At 49.1% G+C, this 19353-nt stretch overlaps 1 protein-coding gene across 2 annotated transcripts in view; it reads right to left on the bottom strand.

Annotated features, from left to right (window-relative positions):
* PEMT (phosphatidylethanolamine N-methyltransferase) overlaps positions 1-11283 on the bottom strand; it is a 107480-nt gene extending 96197 nt beyond the window's left edge. Inside the window, exons 1-2 of one of the 2 annotated variants that reach the window (XM_024102295.3) lie at positions 11013-11283; positions 3015-3122 (exon numbers count right to left, since the gene is read on the bottom strand). In XM_024102295.3, coding sequence (XP_023958063.1) covers positions 3015-3107 — 93 coding nt within the window. In that variant the 5' untranslated portion in view covers positions 3108-3122; positions 11013-11283. Of the gene's footprint in view, positions 1-3014; positions 3123-10457; positions 10723-11012 lie in introns of those variants that run through there. The other variant, XM_005289021.5, reaches the window with a different exon arrangement.
* Between the last annotated feature and the right edge of the window lie 8070 nt (positions 11284-19353).

The following is a 19353-nucleotide window of genomic DNA, read 5'->3' on the forward strand; positions in this document are numbered from 1 at the left end:
ATAAATGTTTCCCAGACAGAAACATCCCTCCACTGACTTCAATAGAGCTACAATAATTTGTATTAGCTGAGGATTTGCCCCTAGATGTACCCAGGGAGAAAGTAGTCAAGACACATGGCTTATAGTCAGACATGGGTTCTAGTCCCTGCTCTGCATAGATTTGCCGTGTGACCTTCTAAAATAGGGATATTAACAATAATACCTCCCTATCTGATAAGGGTGTTGTGAAATTAAAATTCATTAATGCCTATTAGCACTGGAATGGATTACCTAGGGAGATATCCCATCCCATCTCCTAGAACTGGAAGGGACCTTGGAAGGTCATCGAATCCAGCCCCCTGCCTTCACTAGCAGGACCAAGTACTGATTTTGCCCCAGATACCCAAGTGGCCCCCTCAAGGATTGAACTCACAACCCTGGGTTTAGCAGGCCAATGCTCAAACCACTGAGCTATCCCTCCCCCCAGGTGGTGGAATCTCCTTTCTTAGGAGTTTTTAAGGTCAGGCTGGACGAAGCCCTTACTGGGATGATTTAGTTGGGGATTGGTCCTGCTCTGAGCAGGGGGTTGGACTAGATGACCTAGATGTCCCTTCCAACCCTGATCTTCTATGATTCTATTAAGAGTTTTGTGATCCTGGGATGGACGGTGCTTATCACACTGTGGGTGCCACCGGGCCTAACACAACAACAGCTACCAATGTTGGTTTCGTGCATTCAGCCATGGCCGGGATCCGTGAGCACTGAGTTATGGCCTCTGCAAAAAAAACAGTTGCTCTTTGCTGGACTTCAGGAGATGACGGAAAGCGTGTTTACTTGGTTTAGTCTTTCATTGATTGTTTTGTTTCCTTAATGCCCCATGACTTGATTGTCAACATATTTTTGGCAGCAGCAGCGGGTGACTTATCTAACAGCTCATCCTGGGTGGCTAATGCAGTTTATGTTTTTATATTTGTAACTATTAGGGCCTGGCTGCCATGATGATAGGTACTGTATAAAGGACTGAATAATGTTTATCATTTCCTCTTGCTCACCTCCTGCTATGCACCTCCCAAGCCCCACTCCATCCTTCTCCGGCTCATCTTCACACCTTCTGCGTTGTCTTTACACTTGGCATAGCCTCCCACTGCTCAGCAGTGCGCAGCCTTCCCTCTCCATTCAGATCCCCTCGGAAAACGCTCTGATGCAAAAGCCTTGATCTTCGCCACCTCCCGACTGATCCTCCAGCCGGTGTCTTATACTTACCTCTACTCTACGGTCTGCATCTGATCCAGGGCCCAATCCTGCAGCACTTACTAATGTGAGCCATCCCACTGAAGTTAATTCAGGAGTTAATTCAGGAGTTTTAAGGAATAACAGAACAGGCCCTTTGATTTAAGGAACCCACGACAGGGACGGTCTTCTTTGTATAGTGCCAGTGCACAATAAACAGGGACAAAAGGACATGCCAGAGACTTCCAGGTTGTAAGGCATTATTGCACATCTGCATTTCAAGGTATTAGAAGCAGCGTTAATCTGTTTCTAAAGAGGGATCATGCCAACTTCCCAAGTAGCCCTTTTCACAGTAATTCAGCAGGAAACGCAGGGTTATTTGATGCAATTGCCAAAGGCCATAGCAGCTGCAAATAGAACAAGGTCCCTGAGCTTCCAAATTCCATGGCATTCAATGACGTTAACTTCACTTACTCAAAAGGACCACATTCTGGTCTTTGTTTTGCAGATATTTATATCCGGAGTGGCTGTGCCGAAGTCAGGGAGTTATTCTCCAGTTTCAAGCCAATGTAACAGAGAGACAATCTAGCTCTGGCAGGCTTAGGAGATGAAGCATTTTTGAAGTAACAAGAACAAAATGAAGATAAATCGTTACTGCATTTCCTCCTCTGTTTGGCCTCCTGTGGGGAAGAAATGTACCTAAGCAACGTAACTTAGCAATGGTCTAAGCAGCCCGCAACAGAACCAGGTGGGCAGACAGCGAGACCTAGATCCTGCCACCTGCGACAGGGGGTGCAAGCAGCAGCAACACACAGGCATGTGTAAGGATAGCAACCTCCAGGCTGATGGGTAGTAAGTTTCAAGCCACTCTCCCTTATTCATAGAGTCCAAGGGGGCAGGTTGGGGGCAAAGGGTGGGTGAGTCGCAGGCAGCATGAGCTTACATGTGATCCTCGTGCTAAAAGAAGGCATCAAGCTAAGCACTCCCTTTCCTGGGTCTCCCTGATGCTCCTAGGCAGCAGTGCTTTCTTTACTGAATCAGGCCCAGCCTGCTCCTGAACTGCAAGGCTGCGCTAGGCCGGCAAGTCTCTGCTTTATTCACCCCTTATTAATCGTGTGTTTCTAAGCACAGCTTTCCACCCCTACACTGGGCACAATCCAACTCTCAGGGAGACAGCACTCAACTTGCATCACAGACTCCACCCCATCCCATCGCAGCCCTCCCACGTTCCCAGCGCACTAAACACACCCCCAAGGGAGAAAAAGAAAGTCAAGGGCTGAAAATCCTCCAAGCTTCTACTAAGAAAAAAAAGACGCCAACTATCAGGTGGAATCATTAGAGACAAAATGACCAGTCGGGAAACCAGGCCAAACGCAGTCACTGCCCCAGATGGCATCCAAAATGAACAACCAAGTTAATATCTATCGGCCTGGGAATGGATAGCACTTAAGTTCCCTCTAAACTGCGCAGTCACACAGCCGCCTATCAAGGGCCGTGCAGGCGCTCAGGGCCGCGGAGAGGCACCTGTCCCCAGGTGCCGTTGCAGGAAGTCCTCTCTCCCCACTGCAGCCCACACCCCGAATCCCTCCTCCTTGCCCCCTCGCCCCAGAGTCTGCACCCCCATCTGGAGTCCTCCCCACTCCGCCCACACCCCAACCCCCTGCCCAAGCCTGGGGCCCCCTCCCACAGTCCGAACCCCTCGGCCTCACCCCCGCCACACATGACCTCCATATTGGTGCACATCGCAAAATTCATTCCGCACATGCATGGGAAAAGATAGAGGGAACATTGGATAGCACACTTACCACGTTCCAGAAAAGCGGGTTAAAAGCAATGCAAAGGACAGCGGCAGCGAAGGTGGAATCGGTCAGTTTGACATAGCCGAGCAGCAGCGTCATGGCTGAGGAATCAACCTGCGGGAAAGGAACAAAGTCAGCAGGGGCGTCCATCTCGCATCGTCACTAGCTAGCTTCTAGATTGCGTCTTTTAGAAAGCTGAATACAGCGTGTTTAGCAAGAGGCTCATGGGAAGGGTAAATCAGATTCTTCCAGCAACTGAGTCTATTGCAGTATATTCCTGCTGTATAAATCTCTGTAGTCCTAACACGGTGCGTTCTGGTCCCATGAGCTCCCACAAGCTAAGCAGGGCTGGAGTGGGTCAGTACTTGGACTGGAGACCTCCAACGGACATTCAAGGAAACTTACAGTTCAGTAGAAGGCACCTCCGGGCTGGGGGCCACTAAAGGATGCTCTAATGCTGGAAGCACCAACAAAAGATAAAAGTTGAAATAATGAAGAATCCACGGCTTATTTATTTTGGTAAAAGGGGCCCATTATCGCCAGTGTCCTGCTGAAATCTGAACTCTGACATTGCATTCTAGATTCCCTCCCAAGTGTCAGGTGGATATAGTATTCTTCTTCACTTCCTGTCCTAAACTGTGGCAAAGCATTACTGTGCCATGTGTAACCCCAGAACTGGCTTCAGTGGCACTGGTGGACGAATCCTTTTGCTGCCCCCGAGGGACGTTGGGAAGATATGCAAAGTGCTTTGTGGCGTTAGGATGCTAGGTTCTAAAGACGAACAGCGTGTGACTAATACCAAATCTCCTGCCCTTGACTAGATTACCGAGTGCTTCTGAGAATCAGGCCACAAGTGCTTGCCAGACCGGCAGAAGTTGCAAGCGCTCAGAGACAAGGGCATCAACCACTTCCATCCTGTAGATTTCTCATCTTGACTCAGACACAACTAAACGGGTTTAAGGGGGAGGGGTGGTATTTGGGTAGGCACCACAAGTGGGTTTAGTGGGGGGGGAAATCCAAATGTGTTTCTGAGGCAAATAAAAGGAGATGGTATTTCATAGTGTCTCAACTCACTGCCAGAGAGGAAAGGTGGTCTTGTGGTTAAAACTGGACTGAGACTCCAGAGATTTGGATTCAGTTCCCACTTCTGCCACAGACTTCCTGTGTGACCTGGTAGTCACTACCCCAACTCCACAGAAGGAAAACCTGAGGGCTGAAGTGGGAATTATACCTACCTGCCTCTCCAAGTGTCTGGAGGATAAATTCATCCATGTTTGCGAGTAGAGCGGATCAGGATCTTTTGAGCAAGACATTTTTCATCAAAAAAAAGGGGCGGGGGAGGGGAGGCCTTTTTTGAAAGAGAAAATTGTCAATATTTTCTGTAAAAAACTTCCCACCTTTATTCCCCCACCCCGATTTTTTTTTTAAATTGAAAACAGCTCAATTTGGGGGTTAGCAAAACCAAAACATTCTGCAAACCACTTTGAAAAACAGTTCAGAACAAAAAACCTGCGAAATGGGTCCATTTCAAACAGTTCTGAAGCTAAAAGCACTTCAAGCCGTCGAAGGTTTTCACGTTTTGAACCACTCTGTTGGTGAGGCACTGAGATACCATGGTGAAGGAGGGGCCACACAACAACTAGATGGGAGCTCCAACTGGAGTCGGATCCTCAGAGCCAACATCTCAGATCCCACCGTGCAAGTAATACCAATATTTAAATGAGAGCAATGACTGAAAGAGGATTCTTCCCTGAAGGGTACGCAGTGCATCAAGCATGAAATAGCTTCATCTCGCACACACAGAGAAAGGAGCTCACGCGCACTCCCGACCTCCTCATGGGTCCTCTGAATTATCTGGAATTGCAGTGCGATCTGTGAAGAGCTGGGCCATTAGATCAGATGCAATTTATTTACAGCTCAACCCCGTTTTTGCAAGGCAAAAGCACCGCAGAGAACTGAATTCTCTCACACCTCAGGAATCCATTCCCGCATTGTGCTCTTTTAGCAACCTTTCCGTGCTTTTCGCTTTAAAGCTAGAATTACACAAGCTATTTCACAGGGCGTCTTTCAGATGCTTTACAACCACGGACAAATGGGGAATTACTAAATCCAGGGGGAGGCCACAAGGGTGCACTTACACAGAGTGTTTCTGGAAATGACTAGTGCTTGGAAGGAGCTACAGTAGGGTGACCAGATAGCAAGTGTGAAAAATCGGCATTGGGTGGGGAGGGGGGGTTAACAGGTGCCTATATAAGACAAAGCCCCAAATATCAGGACTGTCCCTACAAAATCAGGACATTTGGGTCACCCTAAACTACAGGAATAGCTCACATAAGGCCTGATCCGGCCCTTCCTTGCCCAGACAGAACTCCCAATGGAGGCTCAGGCCTATACTGGATACCAAGAGCTACCTAATATCCATCCCTTATTCTCCATTCCCACTGCAACCCTCCTATCATGCCTTGACTTTCATCATCCTGCAGGCTTCTGTACATTTAATTTCTCTCTCCACACCCCCAGCATATACAAAATACTGTGAGTAAACCCATCTTCCTCTCCCCTCTACCAGCTAGGCCTCGCCTTTCACGCCACGTTCCAACATCTCACTGTCACATTCCAGGCATCAGGTCTGCTGCATTACTGCCAGCACGTCTTCCTTCCTCCTAAAAAGAAGAACAGGAGTACTTGTGGCACCTTAGAGACTAACAAATTTATTAGAGCATAAGCTTTCATGGACTACAGCCCACTTCTTCGGATGCATATAGAATGGAACATATATTGAGGAGATATATATACACACATACAGAGAGCATAAACAGGTGGGAGTTGTCTTACCAACTCTGAGAGGCCAATTAATTAAGAGAAAAAAAACTTTTGAAGTGATAATCAAGATAGCCCAGTACAGACAGTTTGATAAGAAGTGTGAGAATACTTACAAGGGGAGATAGATTCAATGTTTGTAATGGCTCAGCCATTCCCAGTCCATATTCAAACCGGAGTTGATTGTGTCTAGTTTGCATATCAATTCCAGCTCAGCAGTCTCTCGTTGGAGTCTGTTTTTGAAGTTTTTCTGTTGTAATATAGCCACCCGCAGGTCTGTCACTGAATGACCAGACAGGTTAAAGTGTTCTCCCACTGGTTTTTTAGTAGCAGCCGTGTTAGTCTGTATCCGCCAAAAGAAGAACAGGAGGACTTGTGGCACCTTAGAGACTAACAAATTTATTAGAGCATAAGCTTTCGTGGACTACAGCCCACTTCTTCGGATGCATCCGAAGAAGTGGGCTGTAGTCCACGAAAGCTTATGCTCTAATAAATTTGTTAGTCTCTAAGGTGCCACAAGTCCTCCTGTTCTTCCACTGGTTTTTGAGTATTTTGATTCCTGATGTCAGATTTGTGTCCATTAATTCTTTTGCATAGAGACTGTCCGGTTTGGCCAATGTACATGGCAGAGGGGCATTGCTGGCACATGATGGCATATATCACATTGGTAGATGTGCAGGTGAACGAGCCCCTGATGGTATGGCTGATGTGATTAGGTCCTATGATGATGTCACTTGAATAGATATGTGGACAGAGTTGGCATCGGGGTTTGTTACAAGGATAGGTTACTGAGCTATCTTGATTATCACTTCAAAAGTTTTTTTTCTCTTAATTAATTGGCCTCTCAGAGTTGGTAAGACAACTCCCACCTGTTTATGCTCTCTGTATGTGTGTATATATATCTCCTCAATATATGTTCCATTCTATATGCATCCGAAGAAGTGGGCTGTAGTCCACGAAAGCTTATGCTCTAATAAATTTGTTAGTCTCTAAGGTGCCACAAGTACTCCTGTTCTTCTTTTTGCGGATACAGACTAACACGGCTGCTACTCTGAAACCATTCCTTCCTCCTAACTCCTACCAGCAAGCTGCACTCCATGTCAACCACCGTCTGCCGTTCCTTTCCAAGCCTCCTTGCTGCCCCGATAAGTTCAGATCCATGGGACCGAAACCTTCCGCGCCTGGGACAACTGGCGTTCCTGCATCACCACTGGAGGCCATGCAGAGCACTATGGAAGTTAGGCATCCCAGGAAGTACCGCCCAAAGGATCAGAGCGACAGCACCCTGTGGCCTTCTGACTGGCCCATGTTCTCTATTTAACCCTGGAGGCTGGCCCCAGGAAGTTGTCTGGGTAACCATGCAGAGGTCTGGCCTGCTATGAGTCCACATCTCTGGTCTCCAACCCGAGCCTGACTTGGGTCCTGACCCTTGCCTATCAATCCTAGCTCTAGCGATTACTGTATGGTGGCCAGGTCCCCAGTTTTCCACCGGAAAGTCCAGTTGAAAAGGGGACCTGACAGTGTCCAGTCAGACCTACTGACCAGACACCCAAAGTCCGGTTACTGCGAGCAGGGGAGGCGCCAGGTCATCACCCACGCCAGCCCCTACTCAGCCAGGGCTGCCTCCTACCTTCATCGGGTGGTTGCAGCTCCCAGCCCCAGCTTTGCAGGCAAGTCCCTCCTGACCTGGGCGGGGGGAGGATGGGGATGGAAAAGCAGGGAATGATGGGGGCAGGGAGAAAAAGGCAGGGCAGGGGTAGGTCCTCGGGGGGGAGGAAGACGGGGGGCAGGGGAGGTTCTAGCACTCCTGCTGGAGTGTCCAGTTTTTAAATATTACCAAGTTGGCATCCCTAGATTACTGTGATCCCTGCTTGTTGATTACTGCCTCGTGGCGGTCCTTGACTTGTGGTCACTAGGCCAGACCAGCTACACTCTGGTCCCTGACAATCCCTTGGTTAGATTTCCTCCTTTCAGTCAAGTGTCTCCTTAAAAGACAAGAATTCTCAGCATTAACCAATGGTCCATCTTCTAATAATCCAATGCACAACATGTCTGGACTGTATGGTCTGTACCTAATTTAAATTCTAACCCTTTGGGGCAGGGACAGGGACAGGGACTTTCTACTCCATTTCGTACAGCACTGAGCACCCTGTCAGTACCTAACAAGCAACATCCTGGCTTGTTGACCTATTAACTCATTGCCAGTAACATCATTAATAGGAGACTGAATTTCTTTTCTCCTCCTGAGCCAATCAAATTCACTGCAGCCAGCATGAAACAGATTTGGCTGTGCTTTCGCAGGCAAAGGGGGAACTCATTAGGATGGTGTCTCTCCAAGGGGTTTGTACTGTTATGAAATTAAAACAAACGCAGCACAATCTGAACTCGGCACCACATCAGTCACTAAGTAAACTGTATGTGTAAGACAAGAAAGACTCATCTCAGCAAGAGGGCCGTTCACTTTCCTCCAAAAGATAGCACAAGAAATCACAGTCCCTGGGGTACTTGCAAAGGGGCGCTCTAAAAAGGGGGGATAGAAGAGTTGAAACACGGCCTAGATTATATTATGGCTCTGCCCAAAGGCCTGGATCAAGACCAGGGCCCTGTTGTGTTAGGCGCTGTACAGACACAGGCCCTGATCCAGCATCAGACCGTGCACTGTACAAACACAGGGGGCACTCTTGCAATGGGTCACTGCATTGATGTCAGTGAGGCTGCCCGTAGACTCAGCAGTCCATCCATTGTAGGATCATGGCCCTAGAGGTAGAGATGGTCCCTGCCTTGATGAATTTACAATTTAAAAAAGCAAATATCATCGAGAGGATAGGGGAAGAGGATCACATTTTTGCACACGTGCTATTCTTTATTTTGTTTAGTAATTACACAGATAAGTAACAGCTTTCCCCAGTTGCTCCTCAGCCAAGCCACTGGATATTTTTTTTTGTAAACATTACGCTTGGAGTCACACTCCAGTTATAGGAGCGTTGGAAAAACCAGATAAGCTAAATGGAGTGGATTCTCAGTGCCCATCTAAAGCGACCTTGCTCGGACTCTGATTCTACTCCCATTGGGCTCGACCGTCTAAGTAATTTATAAAGACAATGGTATCAAAAATGTACACAGTGGACCACATTCAGCCCTGGAACAGATGGAAGTACCTCCACTGAAGTTAAGGGAGTTCCACCTGCTTTACACCAGGGCTTCATCTGACCGAATATATCCAGGTAAATATTGGAACTGGCACCCTAAAAGGTCACTGAAATAAAGGATGAAATAATATGTCACTAGCTTCGTAGGCAATAAAAATACCGCGACTACTCACGAATATATCTATGCACGGGGAAGAACTAAATATACCCTGGAGATTTCTTCCAACACAAATAAATATGAAAGCAGACACATAAACTATTATACTAGTTTGCTAAAGCCAGAGTGTAGCATTCACCAGACGTATGTTGGTTTGTTTTCAGCATAGTTTGATGAAGTTACATATGATTTGTGTGACACAGCTCTCCTGCTTTCACATTTTTGCTCATCTTTACAACAATCCAAGTTACAGCATGCCCCTGTCTGCAGCAATATGGGGTTCCGACCATCCTGCAAGGTACCGAGAGCCCCCGAACAACACTCACCAGAATCAGCAGGATGGCCTAGAACAGCTGAGAAAACAGCCTCCCCCTCCTCCCTGCTTTGATTCTCAATACAGAGCAAAGCAGCTGCAAGAATTACAATGTAAACACAAGACGCAATACTCTGCCAAACTGTGCTCAGATCATTTTAGGAATGTTCAATCCTCCTAAGCCACTGACATCTGCAATAGTCCCCCACCTAAACCCCCATGCTAAGAGCAATGCTGCCATACAAATTATTATTAAACTCTGCAGAAAGACTTCTGAAAGATACAATAAATAACTTGGCCATTAATGGCTTAGTTGTAACTGCCAGTGCACTGATAGCGAAAGCAAACTTTGTGAGGTCAGCATAACCCCAAAGCAGCAGCTAATGGCTGATAAAGGCCCTTTCCCTCCACCGCCTCCCACTAAAGCGGAGCTGGTCCCTAGCCCTGCACTAATTTCAATGGAATAATGGGCAGGGGTAGGGAGGAGAGGGGGAGGAGGAGATATTTATCAGTGCAGCTCTGCACAGAACAGAAGAATGCTTATGGATGACAATATTAGGGTATGTTAGTGTCAGGTCATAACTACGATTTCCTACAGTCAGATTCTGTTGTGCAAAACAGTCCTGTTAACACAGCTGCCTCTTGTGTGAGGTGTGGGAAGGGAACTGCCCCTGATTTGACCTATTCATCCCTAAATCAGGAAGCAAAAACGGAAATGCACTCACAAACTAACTGCCTCACCCTACACCTGGGTGAGAGTCAGAGAGAGAGTGAGCGAGTGTGTGTGTGCGCGCTAACTGTCTCACCCCACGCCTGGGTGAGAGGGTGTGTGTGGGTGGGTGGGTGTCAATGTTACAGACTAGGGAAGCTGGTTAATGCACACGATTAGCTGCTCTCTAAGCCCTAGTTTTAAATCCTAGCGAATGAACGCACGCCTCGTGCCTCCCCACACAGACAGACACACACACAAAACCACTGAACAAATGAACAGCAAAATTTGCAACCAATACCTTGCTATAATCCAAATTACTCAGTCCTCCACAGCAGTCCAAGTGGGATGGCAAAGCACGGCCTGCCAGCATTCAAAGTTCAGCTTATCTCCTAAGCTGACCAGCCCCTGAGCATTTTATAACCTGTCTAGACACAAACCATCCCCAGGCTGGGGGTGAGGGGCATTCAATGGAACCTCTGGACACCCTCACCCCCTGATCAACTGTGGCAGCCCTTCCCCCAGCAAGCATCCGGCCCTGCTTCCTGGTTACCACTTTAAACCCTGCCAGGGCATTCTGGGAAGTGTAGTTTCCTCCACCCAGGTCTCCCAGCTGCTTCTCCGCAGAGAACTACAAGGCCCAGAGGACGCAGGGCGGCTCAGTGCTTGGCAAAAGCCTCCTGACTCAGAGCTGCATGCTCCCCTTGGTTAGAGCCACTGGCCCCAGGTGCCTCTAAGGTGCCACAAGGACTCCTGGTTGTTTTTGCTGATACAGACTAACACGGCTACCCCTCTGAAACCTGGCCCCAGGGAGTCGGGCCAGGGCAGGATGGGAATTAATTTGCAAATCACTGACCTTTTTTAGTACGGTGCCACCTTCTGCCGGCTGGAGGGGTTTGGTGAGGCCGGCTCGGTGGGGCTCCGGCAGGGCAAGGCTGCACTGGACTTCGCCCTGCAGTTAGGCAGTTGTCCAGCTGCGTGGCGGTCACAACCAGTGCCAGAGAGGAGGGGGCAGATCGATCGGTCCTTCCCAAAGTCTGCAGCCGAGCTGGGGCTTTCATCCCTCTTTATCACAGTCAGCTCAGGACTGGGACCGTGCCTCCGAACGTACTCACATGGGACCTAGTCCGACGGGGCCGATCCTGATTGGCGCCCTTCCACAACACAAGAGGGTTGATCCTGTGAGGTGACCACCCCCTCCACTCATATTGATTTCAAGGGTTGCTGTGGTTGGCTCTCAGCCCCTCCCAGAGCACAACTGGGGCCTGATCTGGTGGTTTTATATGCAGGGCCAGCCTTACGTTTTGCAAAACCCCACTCCAGGGCTGGAGCACCCACAGGGAAAAATTAGCGGGTGCTCCACACCCACCTGCAGCCAAGCTCCCCCCTCCTTACCTCCTTCCCCACCCCCACTGAGCGCACTGCATCCCTGCTGCTCCCCCTCCCTCCCAGTGCTTCCCTCCCCCCCCCCCCCGCCTAACAGCTGTTTGGCAGTGCTTAGGACTTTCCATGAGGGAGGGGGAGGAGGCAGAGAAGAGGTGAGTCGGGGTGGGGACTTGGGGAAGGGGGTGGAATGGGGGCAGGGCGAGGGTGGGGGCAGGGGTGGGGGTCAAGCACCCACTGGGCAGAGGGGAAGTCAGCGCCTATGACCCCATGCATAGTAAGAAGAGCAAGGTCCTATCCATCTCCCAACAGAGCAGCACAAACCTCCCCCACACCTCCCTCCAGGCCTCTGCACTATCCTCAGGATGGGGTGAAGGAAACCTGTTATAGGTAGTGCCGTGCCAGTTTCATTGCAACTAACAAGACACTGAAGAGCTTTGATTTGTGTCAGAGTTGTATTTATACATGAAGTTCCTACATGAGATGGGGAAAGTCAGGGCAGAAAAGCTAGGGTTGGAGGAACCAAGGCTGCTGGAGAGGGAAGCCACCACAAAAGGGCTGGAGCTCTGGTGCAAGGGAAGCCACACAAACATCCAGGGCTGTAGAGCAGGGGAGGTGTGGGAAGCCCAACAAAGTTCCAAATTTGCAGACATAGCTAAATGGCACAGCACGGAGCCGGATACCTGCAAGTGGATCCTTGGGCTGGGCTAGGCTACTCCAAGGGACTCCATGTTCCACCATCATATATCCAGGGCCCCTAGGTACAGAGGGCAGCCTGGCCCAGCCCCCCACTACCTCAGAGTCCTACAGCTGTTCCCTCATCCTCTCTGGGCTGTGTAACATTCCTCCCTGAAAATAAAGACAATCTGTTACTAAAAACACTGAACACTAGGGTGACCAGATGTCCCGATTTTATAGGGACAGTCCCGATTTTTGGGTCTTTTTCTTATGTAGGCTCCAATTACCCCCCACCCCATGTCCTGATTTTTCACATTTGCTATCTGGTCACCCTACTGAACACAGAAGCAAGGAGACTCACCCCAAACTAATATGCCTATTCAGAGCTGCAATATATACAGCCATAGAATAATCCCTGCAGTTGTAGTCAGAGTGGGGAGAGGGTAGCTCAGTGGTTTGAGCATTACCCTACTAAACTCAGGGTTGTGAGTTCAATCCTTGAGGGGGCCATTTAAGGAAGGAGGAATAAAAAAAATTGGGGATTGGTCCTGCTTTGAGTAGGGGGTTAGAGGGGACCTCAGGAGGAAAAGAAGCTCCCAAAACCATGATCAACCCTAATCTTCTATGAGTCTGTGTATTCATTAAGCAGGCTCAAGTCAGTCAGAGAAGTCTTTTCTTTATGGCAATGCCTACAACCTAGATGTAGTGTTCGCTTTGGAATCAGAAGTGTCAGCAAACACATACAGTGTTCCATCTGGCACAATGCGAGCTGGTGACAAAAACCTATTTTATTAAGGATAAAATTCAGATCCACCAAGTCTCAGCTATTTTAAGGAAGATTCATTCATTTTTCCTATATTCCCGCTACTACCTGTGGCACTTTGGCTACAGCCAGCTGGGTATAGTTCCCTGAGCCCACCGGTTCTGCTTCTGAAGCAATCACATCTCCGGCAGAGATTAGATGGGGTGAGACTCAGATGCACTCAAATTCTCTGGTTGCCCCTTTAATTTCTAAAGAATTTAAGCTTTTACTTAATAAAAAATGTTTAGCCCTTATGGTTAAGAAAGAAACCTCAGTTTGCTGTCTGCCTGAGTCTACAGAGTGACAGCCTGAAACCATATACATGTTTATAGATATACCTCTAAATTGGGTGTTAACTCTGGAGCCTAATGGTGATATTTGGAATGTCAACATTGTTAGCTATTTCGCTGTGAATTCTTTTAATAGAAACATTCAGCTACTCTGAATTGTAAGTGGAATTTGGGGTTGTGGGCGCAGCTTGAGTAGAGACCCACCAATATATCCCCGTCCACTGGTCACTACAAAGGAAGCGGCTCTCCCCACACACAAGCAGGAAAGCATTAGGAAAGATTGTAGGAAAAGAAGCTCCCAAAACCATGAAGGACACAACTGGCAGCATCAGTGCTCTTAGCAGTCTAGGGAAGACTGGGAATCCTCTTCCAGGAGGAAAAATGGAGGTTTATGAATCACTGCCCCATCCATAGCCAGCCAAAAGGAAGTCATGTTTGGCATTATAAAGGCATATACAACAGTGGGCATTACGTAAAGAAGACCCTAGCTGATGAGGAGCCGAACTACATGTGCTGTCACATCAGAGGCCTTAGCCACTACTGACATAGAATGATGACAAATATTTTATAAAAGCAACGACACTGTCAGGAACCCACAGTTACAGCCACCCTGGTCATCACAAGAGACAGCACCCGAGACCTTCTGCTCTGAAAACACAGACTCTCTTGCTTGGGTCAATAAGGTTCTCCAATAGTTATAGAAACATTCTGACTTATACCACTTCTGGGCACTAGCAGGCAACTTAGACACAAACACTTGGGCGCATCTGACTACAGTGGGACACGTTGGCCAAGACAATAGTTCTACATGATATCAGGATGCCATGAGTGGGGATGAGGCATTGAGGCATCAGCGTCATCCAAGGATACACATGCGGCTCCAGTGCCCAGACACTATGGTGATGGGGATGCGACATAAGAATAAGAACCTGAACAGAACCACCTCATTGCTCATCTGGTATTGCTCATGGATATGCTGCCAGTCAGGTTCTGCCCCAGGATATGGGAGGTAGTCAATTTCTAGTAGGTGACAGAACCACTTAGCACCACTTTGCTGCCCTGTGCCAACCAGCCAGAGCCCCTCACGGCTCACATGGGCATTCAATGCTAGGTACAGGGAGAGGTGCGAGGATGCCATAGGAGGAGATCCCTGCAGTAGTCCTTTGAGTAGCCCAGATTCCTGGAGAGGAAACAGGGTCCAGTGGGCAGGGCACAGTACTGGAAGTCAGGAGACCTGAGATTTAGTCCTAGCTCTGCCACTGACCTCTTCTGTGACCTTGGGCAAGTCACTTCACTGCTGTTTCCCCCTCTCGTTTTGTCCATGTTGCTCCTTTTGAACCTGGGCGGCCAGTCAAAGTTCAGGGCCCTGGGATGTTGATGAAGTCTGTTTTTTTCTTTAATGTCATCTTGTTTAAAGTCCTTCTCTGCCTGCAGGAGGAACCAGGAACCAAAGGACCAGTTTCCTAGCTTACAGCCCCAAGTCTCTTTATCCAACAACCCAAATTGTGTCTCTCTAGCTTTTTCCAGGGTCACACAATACTCATAGGCTATTGCTTGGCTTTCAGGCCTTTTTCCTCTGCCTCCCTCTCAGTGCCTGAGTGTTCCAACTTCTTCCTTTTCAAACATCTGGGTGGGTTCACAAGCTCTTTTTGTCTTGGGGTCAAGTGGTGATGGGATGGGGAGCATCTGATTAACTCACCTGGAAAGTTATGTTAATTGAAGGGTGTGTTTGCACCCGATCTCAATGAGGTTTTAACACCACATATGATTTCACAGTCTATTTAGATAGTAAGATCTAGTGGCTGTGTGCACATGTAACACAAGGGGGACCTGATCTTGCTTAGGGCCCTTTAGACACTACTAGGATACAAATAATAATTATGGGCCTGTTCCAAAGCCCATTACAGTCAGGGAGACTCTCGTTGATTTCAATGGGCTATAGAGCAGGCCGTAGGAGAGAGGTGTGGGCTGAGCTAGATGTCCACCCAAATGGATTATCTACAGCAAGTTCAGGCCTTTAATCCCTCTAGTTGGATAATTCCTCACAGCAGATGGCAGTGATGCTTGTGCTGAGTGTATAATTAGCACCCCTATAATTTCCGAAGCAGAGATATGAGAGCAGATGAGAGGATGTTGTTTATTTTGCAGTGCCAGCACCTAGCTCCTTATGATTGGGCAGGCGGGGGAATGAAATGTGAGTCTAGAGAGTCAACAAAACTAGTGGGGAAGGCCGATTGTAACCCATTCCCTCCTTTCCTGGAATGGAGTCAGCAAGGAGAAACCCCTGCAACAAATGCAGAATGTCCCTGACCTCTGAATGTCCTTCAGTCTTGGCCGGCCTGGCTGGCGAGCAGGAAATGAGTGCTGGTTCTGGAGAGGTGTGCGCCTACCCCATCCTGAGCCAGAGGGTGGGGAGCTGAGCTGACAGCAGGCACCAGCCGACCAAGCACATGCTTGGGGCGGCACCTTGGGGCAGGGCGGCGCTCGAATTTGTATTTTATTTTTTTTCGGCGGCGTGGCACTCGGCAGGGGGGCGGGGGCTTTGGGCGGCGCTCAGAGGGGGGCGGGGCTTCGGGCGGCGCGGTGCTCGGAGGGGGCGGGGGCTTCGGGTGGTGCTCGGGGGCGGGGCTTCGGGCGGCGCTCAGAGTGGGGCGGGGCTTCGGGCGGCGCTCGGACGGAAGGCGGGGGCTTCGGGCGGCGTGGTAGGTAAACAAGCCAGCCCAGCCCGCCAAGGGGCTTACCCTGGCGGGCCGCGGGCCAAAGGTTGCCGATCCCTGATTTAGCACTTCCACAGCACCCTCCACACGAGGCTCTCAAAGCCCACTGAATTCTGCCTTGTCACCCCTCTGAAGCATTAGCAGGTCAGTAGCCTGATTTTCAAAAAGGGCACAAAATCAATGGGAGCTGCAGGCACCCACCATCTCTGAAAACCAGGCCCTCAGTGACATGCCAGGGTCCTCTGTGGCAGAATCAGGAATCAAACCCAGGCCCCTGGCTCCCTGCTTTAACCACAAGACCCCAGCCAGGAAGCCTGGGGGTTCCTCAGCCAAACAGCAAGTGCGGAGGAGGCTAATACTCGTTATGGTTGGAAGGCCACTTCCCCACTGGCAGGGATGTAGCGTGGTGACAGGGACAACCCGAAAGCCTTGATTAGGAACCAAACAGGCAGCTGCAAGAACTTCAGCTGGGCTGGAATGGACTGAAACGCAGTCTTGCCACCAGGCGGACTGGGTTGTGAGGAAGCGGAGGCAGGAAACATGTCAGGACTGAGGTCCCCAGGATTTCCCTTAATCCCAGTGTACTGCTTAGTCCTTTGTTACCAGAGCGTTCACCGCATAGCAAGGGAATGGGGTTTCCAAAGCCGGGCCCCTATCCACCTCAGCCAGCTTAGCCTTTTTATCCTGCTTCTCGGACATACCCTGACAGATGGTAACAAAACAAAGAGGCACTTCTCACTTAGTTTGATCCTTCCTCGTCCATTGCCAGTCGTGTTTTATTTAACTCTCCTTCCCCAAGAGCAGAGGCTGAAAGCTCAGCCCCTTCCTCCTCCAGCCCTTCTGAATCCCCCTACCCTCTGAACACTCAACGCGCCCTTTCAGTCCCCATTACGGCCCCTGAGAGGTCATTGATGAGAATGGAATGGAATTGCAGACGCTCACGTGGGTGAAAACAATTATGCGGCCATTAATGGCACTGCTGAACTGGCCTGGCGAAGGGAAGACAGCAAACACAGCCTGATGTCGTGCTGCTCTAATGTCAAGAGAAATAAGCCGCTCCCTTTGTTTCAGTTTGTTCATTGCCTCTGTAGCTAACGGCTCAAAGGTGGACTTGGCCAGGCATCTGTCTCACGACCACTTGTCAACAGCTCGACTGCCAAAAGTGTCCTTGCTGGCTGCCCTGAACCCAGAGTCTAGTGAACAGGTGGGGGGAAAGGCAGTGCAAAGGCAGGAGCCCTTGACTGAAGGCCCTTCTTCCCAGCCACAGGTAAAGAATTCCTGGGGTTGACAGTGATAACCACTGGGTGGATCTCGGTCATGGCAATGGAGCAGAACGGGCTTGTCCGCACTAGAAAGATGACCCTTTGCTGATAAAGGCCATGTAGCAGGACAAGCCCCGGACAGACAGGCAGGCCCATGCTGCTAACAGAAGAGGAAAGTCCTGGCCCAGGGGCTTTGTTTCAGCGTGGAGTATAACGAACTCGTGGCCTTGACTCTCCTCACAGACGCGTGCTTCAAAGTAGAGCTAGCTGACAAGAGACGGTTTCATCAGAATTTGCCAATTCACAAAAGTCGACACATTTCACAGAGGTGGCTCAATTTCAAGGAAATCCCCCCCAGAATCTAGGCAGGTTTCCAAGCCTGCCTGCTTCCCTACCAGCTCAGCCGCCTGCCTTTGGTTTGCTGACCAGGAGCCAGAAAACCCGTTCGCAAGCTCATGGCTACGCAGCAGCCTGGAATCTAAGTGGCCCCAGGGCAGCCCACTAAGTGGGCTCCGTTTCACAGAGAGTTTCAAAGTGTTTGCTTTCCATTCCAAACCAGAACCCAAACTTCCAAATCCGCCACAAAACAGAATCCCCAGAGCTGTACTCTAAACATTTACAAAGCAAAGTCAAGTCACTTCATTTACCTAAAGCATTCAGGGAGCACAGTGCTTAATTTGTAATGAAAGAGATGCCAGGGATGGAGCAATTAGGTGCTAGGCCTGAAACAATTTTTTTTTATTTTCATAACTGACATGGCAAGCCCAGAGGTGCCGGGGCTCTTAACTGCCAGGCCCAGAGGTACCGGGGGCTATGAACTGCCAAGCCTAGAGGTTCAGCCCTAGCACAAACCAAGCACTGGGAGAGTCCCATCAACATAACCTACCTCCTTTCAGGTCTCTCTATACCTAGAGCAGATCAGGGTTTACATATGTCCCTGATTTCCCAACATCCTTTTCCCCAGGCTAGGGCTACAAAAAGGCTGCCAGGAAGGACTACATTTCCTAGCAACACTGCTTTCCTGGATCTTAGACCAGCTGGGAACTACCCTGAGCCAGCTTTGTCCATCACTACTGAGGGGAAGAGGAGTTCCAACCTGCCCTATTCATAGAACTCTGAAAGAGTCAGCAACAGTGCCGTCTTCACTAGATCCAGTCTGCTTCCAAGAGACCATCTCCTTCCCCTTGGTGACTGCATGCCCTGGCCCAAAAAGGCAAACTTGCTGTGGACTAATGCCAGACCTGGAGGGTTCCTCACAGACGTCAAACCCTACTCAGCACTGCTTCTGAAACAGAAAAACCCAGTCAGTGGCTCTGAAATCGCCTACATTATCCCATCCTCCATTAGCTACAATTATTGTCATCAGTACCTCAGGGACCTGCAGTCCTAGTGGGGGTCTCTAGTGTTTATGGAAGAAGTTAGCTCTGTTTATACAATGAATGATTTACCAGGGTAATTGGCTTACTGCTCCACTATTACAGGTCATTAAGAATTAATTACCAGGTTTTCAGTGCTCCTTTATCAGTTTTATTGGGCTTCATAATACTTGGCAATTTGGAACATACAATGCATGGTGAGCTTCTGTTCACACTTATATCTGTGTAAATCTGGAGTATCTGCATCAGGGCAGATTCAGATCTCAGTTATGCTAGTGTAAATCTGGAGTAACAGCTCCTCCTCCTCATCCCTTCACTGCCACCTGCCCTCCCTTTCTTTAAAGGTACAGAGACATGTATTATCCACCATGTATAGCCATTAACACAGAGATTAGCCTGGACAAAAACTCTGTTTCTGAATTCCCTAAAATCTTAAGATGTTCAAGTTCTGAAACTGGGCCTGGGTGAACGTATTTTGTTCATGTCCGCAGGCGTTATACTGGGCTGAATCGAAACCCAGATCCAAACACCCTTTGAGTTTGGTGAGTTAGAGGTCTGGCTTTCGTGGCTTGAGCCCAGCTCTAAACGAAACAGCAACCCTCAAACGCAACCAGAGCTAAAGTGGGACTTTCACAAAGGGCTCTATGCATCACGTGCAGACGGCTAGTTCCTTTGAAAGCAGTTTCTCA

The sequence above is a fragment of the Chrysemys picta genome, chromosome 10 (genome assembly GCF_011386835.1).
Source record: "Chrysemys picta bellii isolate R12L10 chromosome 10, ASM1138683v2, whole genome shotgun sequence".
Lineage (NCBI taxonomy): Eukaryota > Metazoa > Chordata > Testudines > Emydidae > Chrysemys > Chrysemys picta.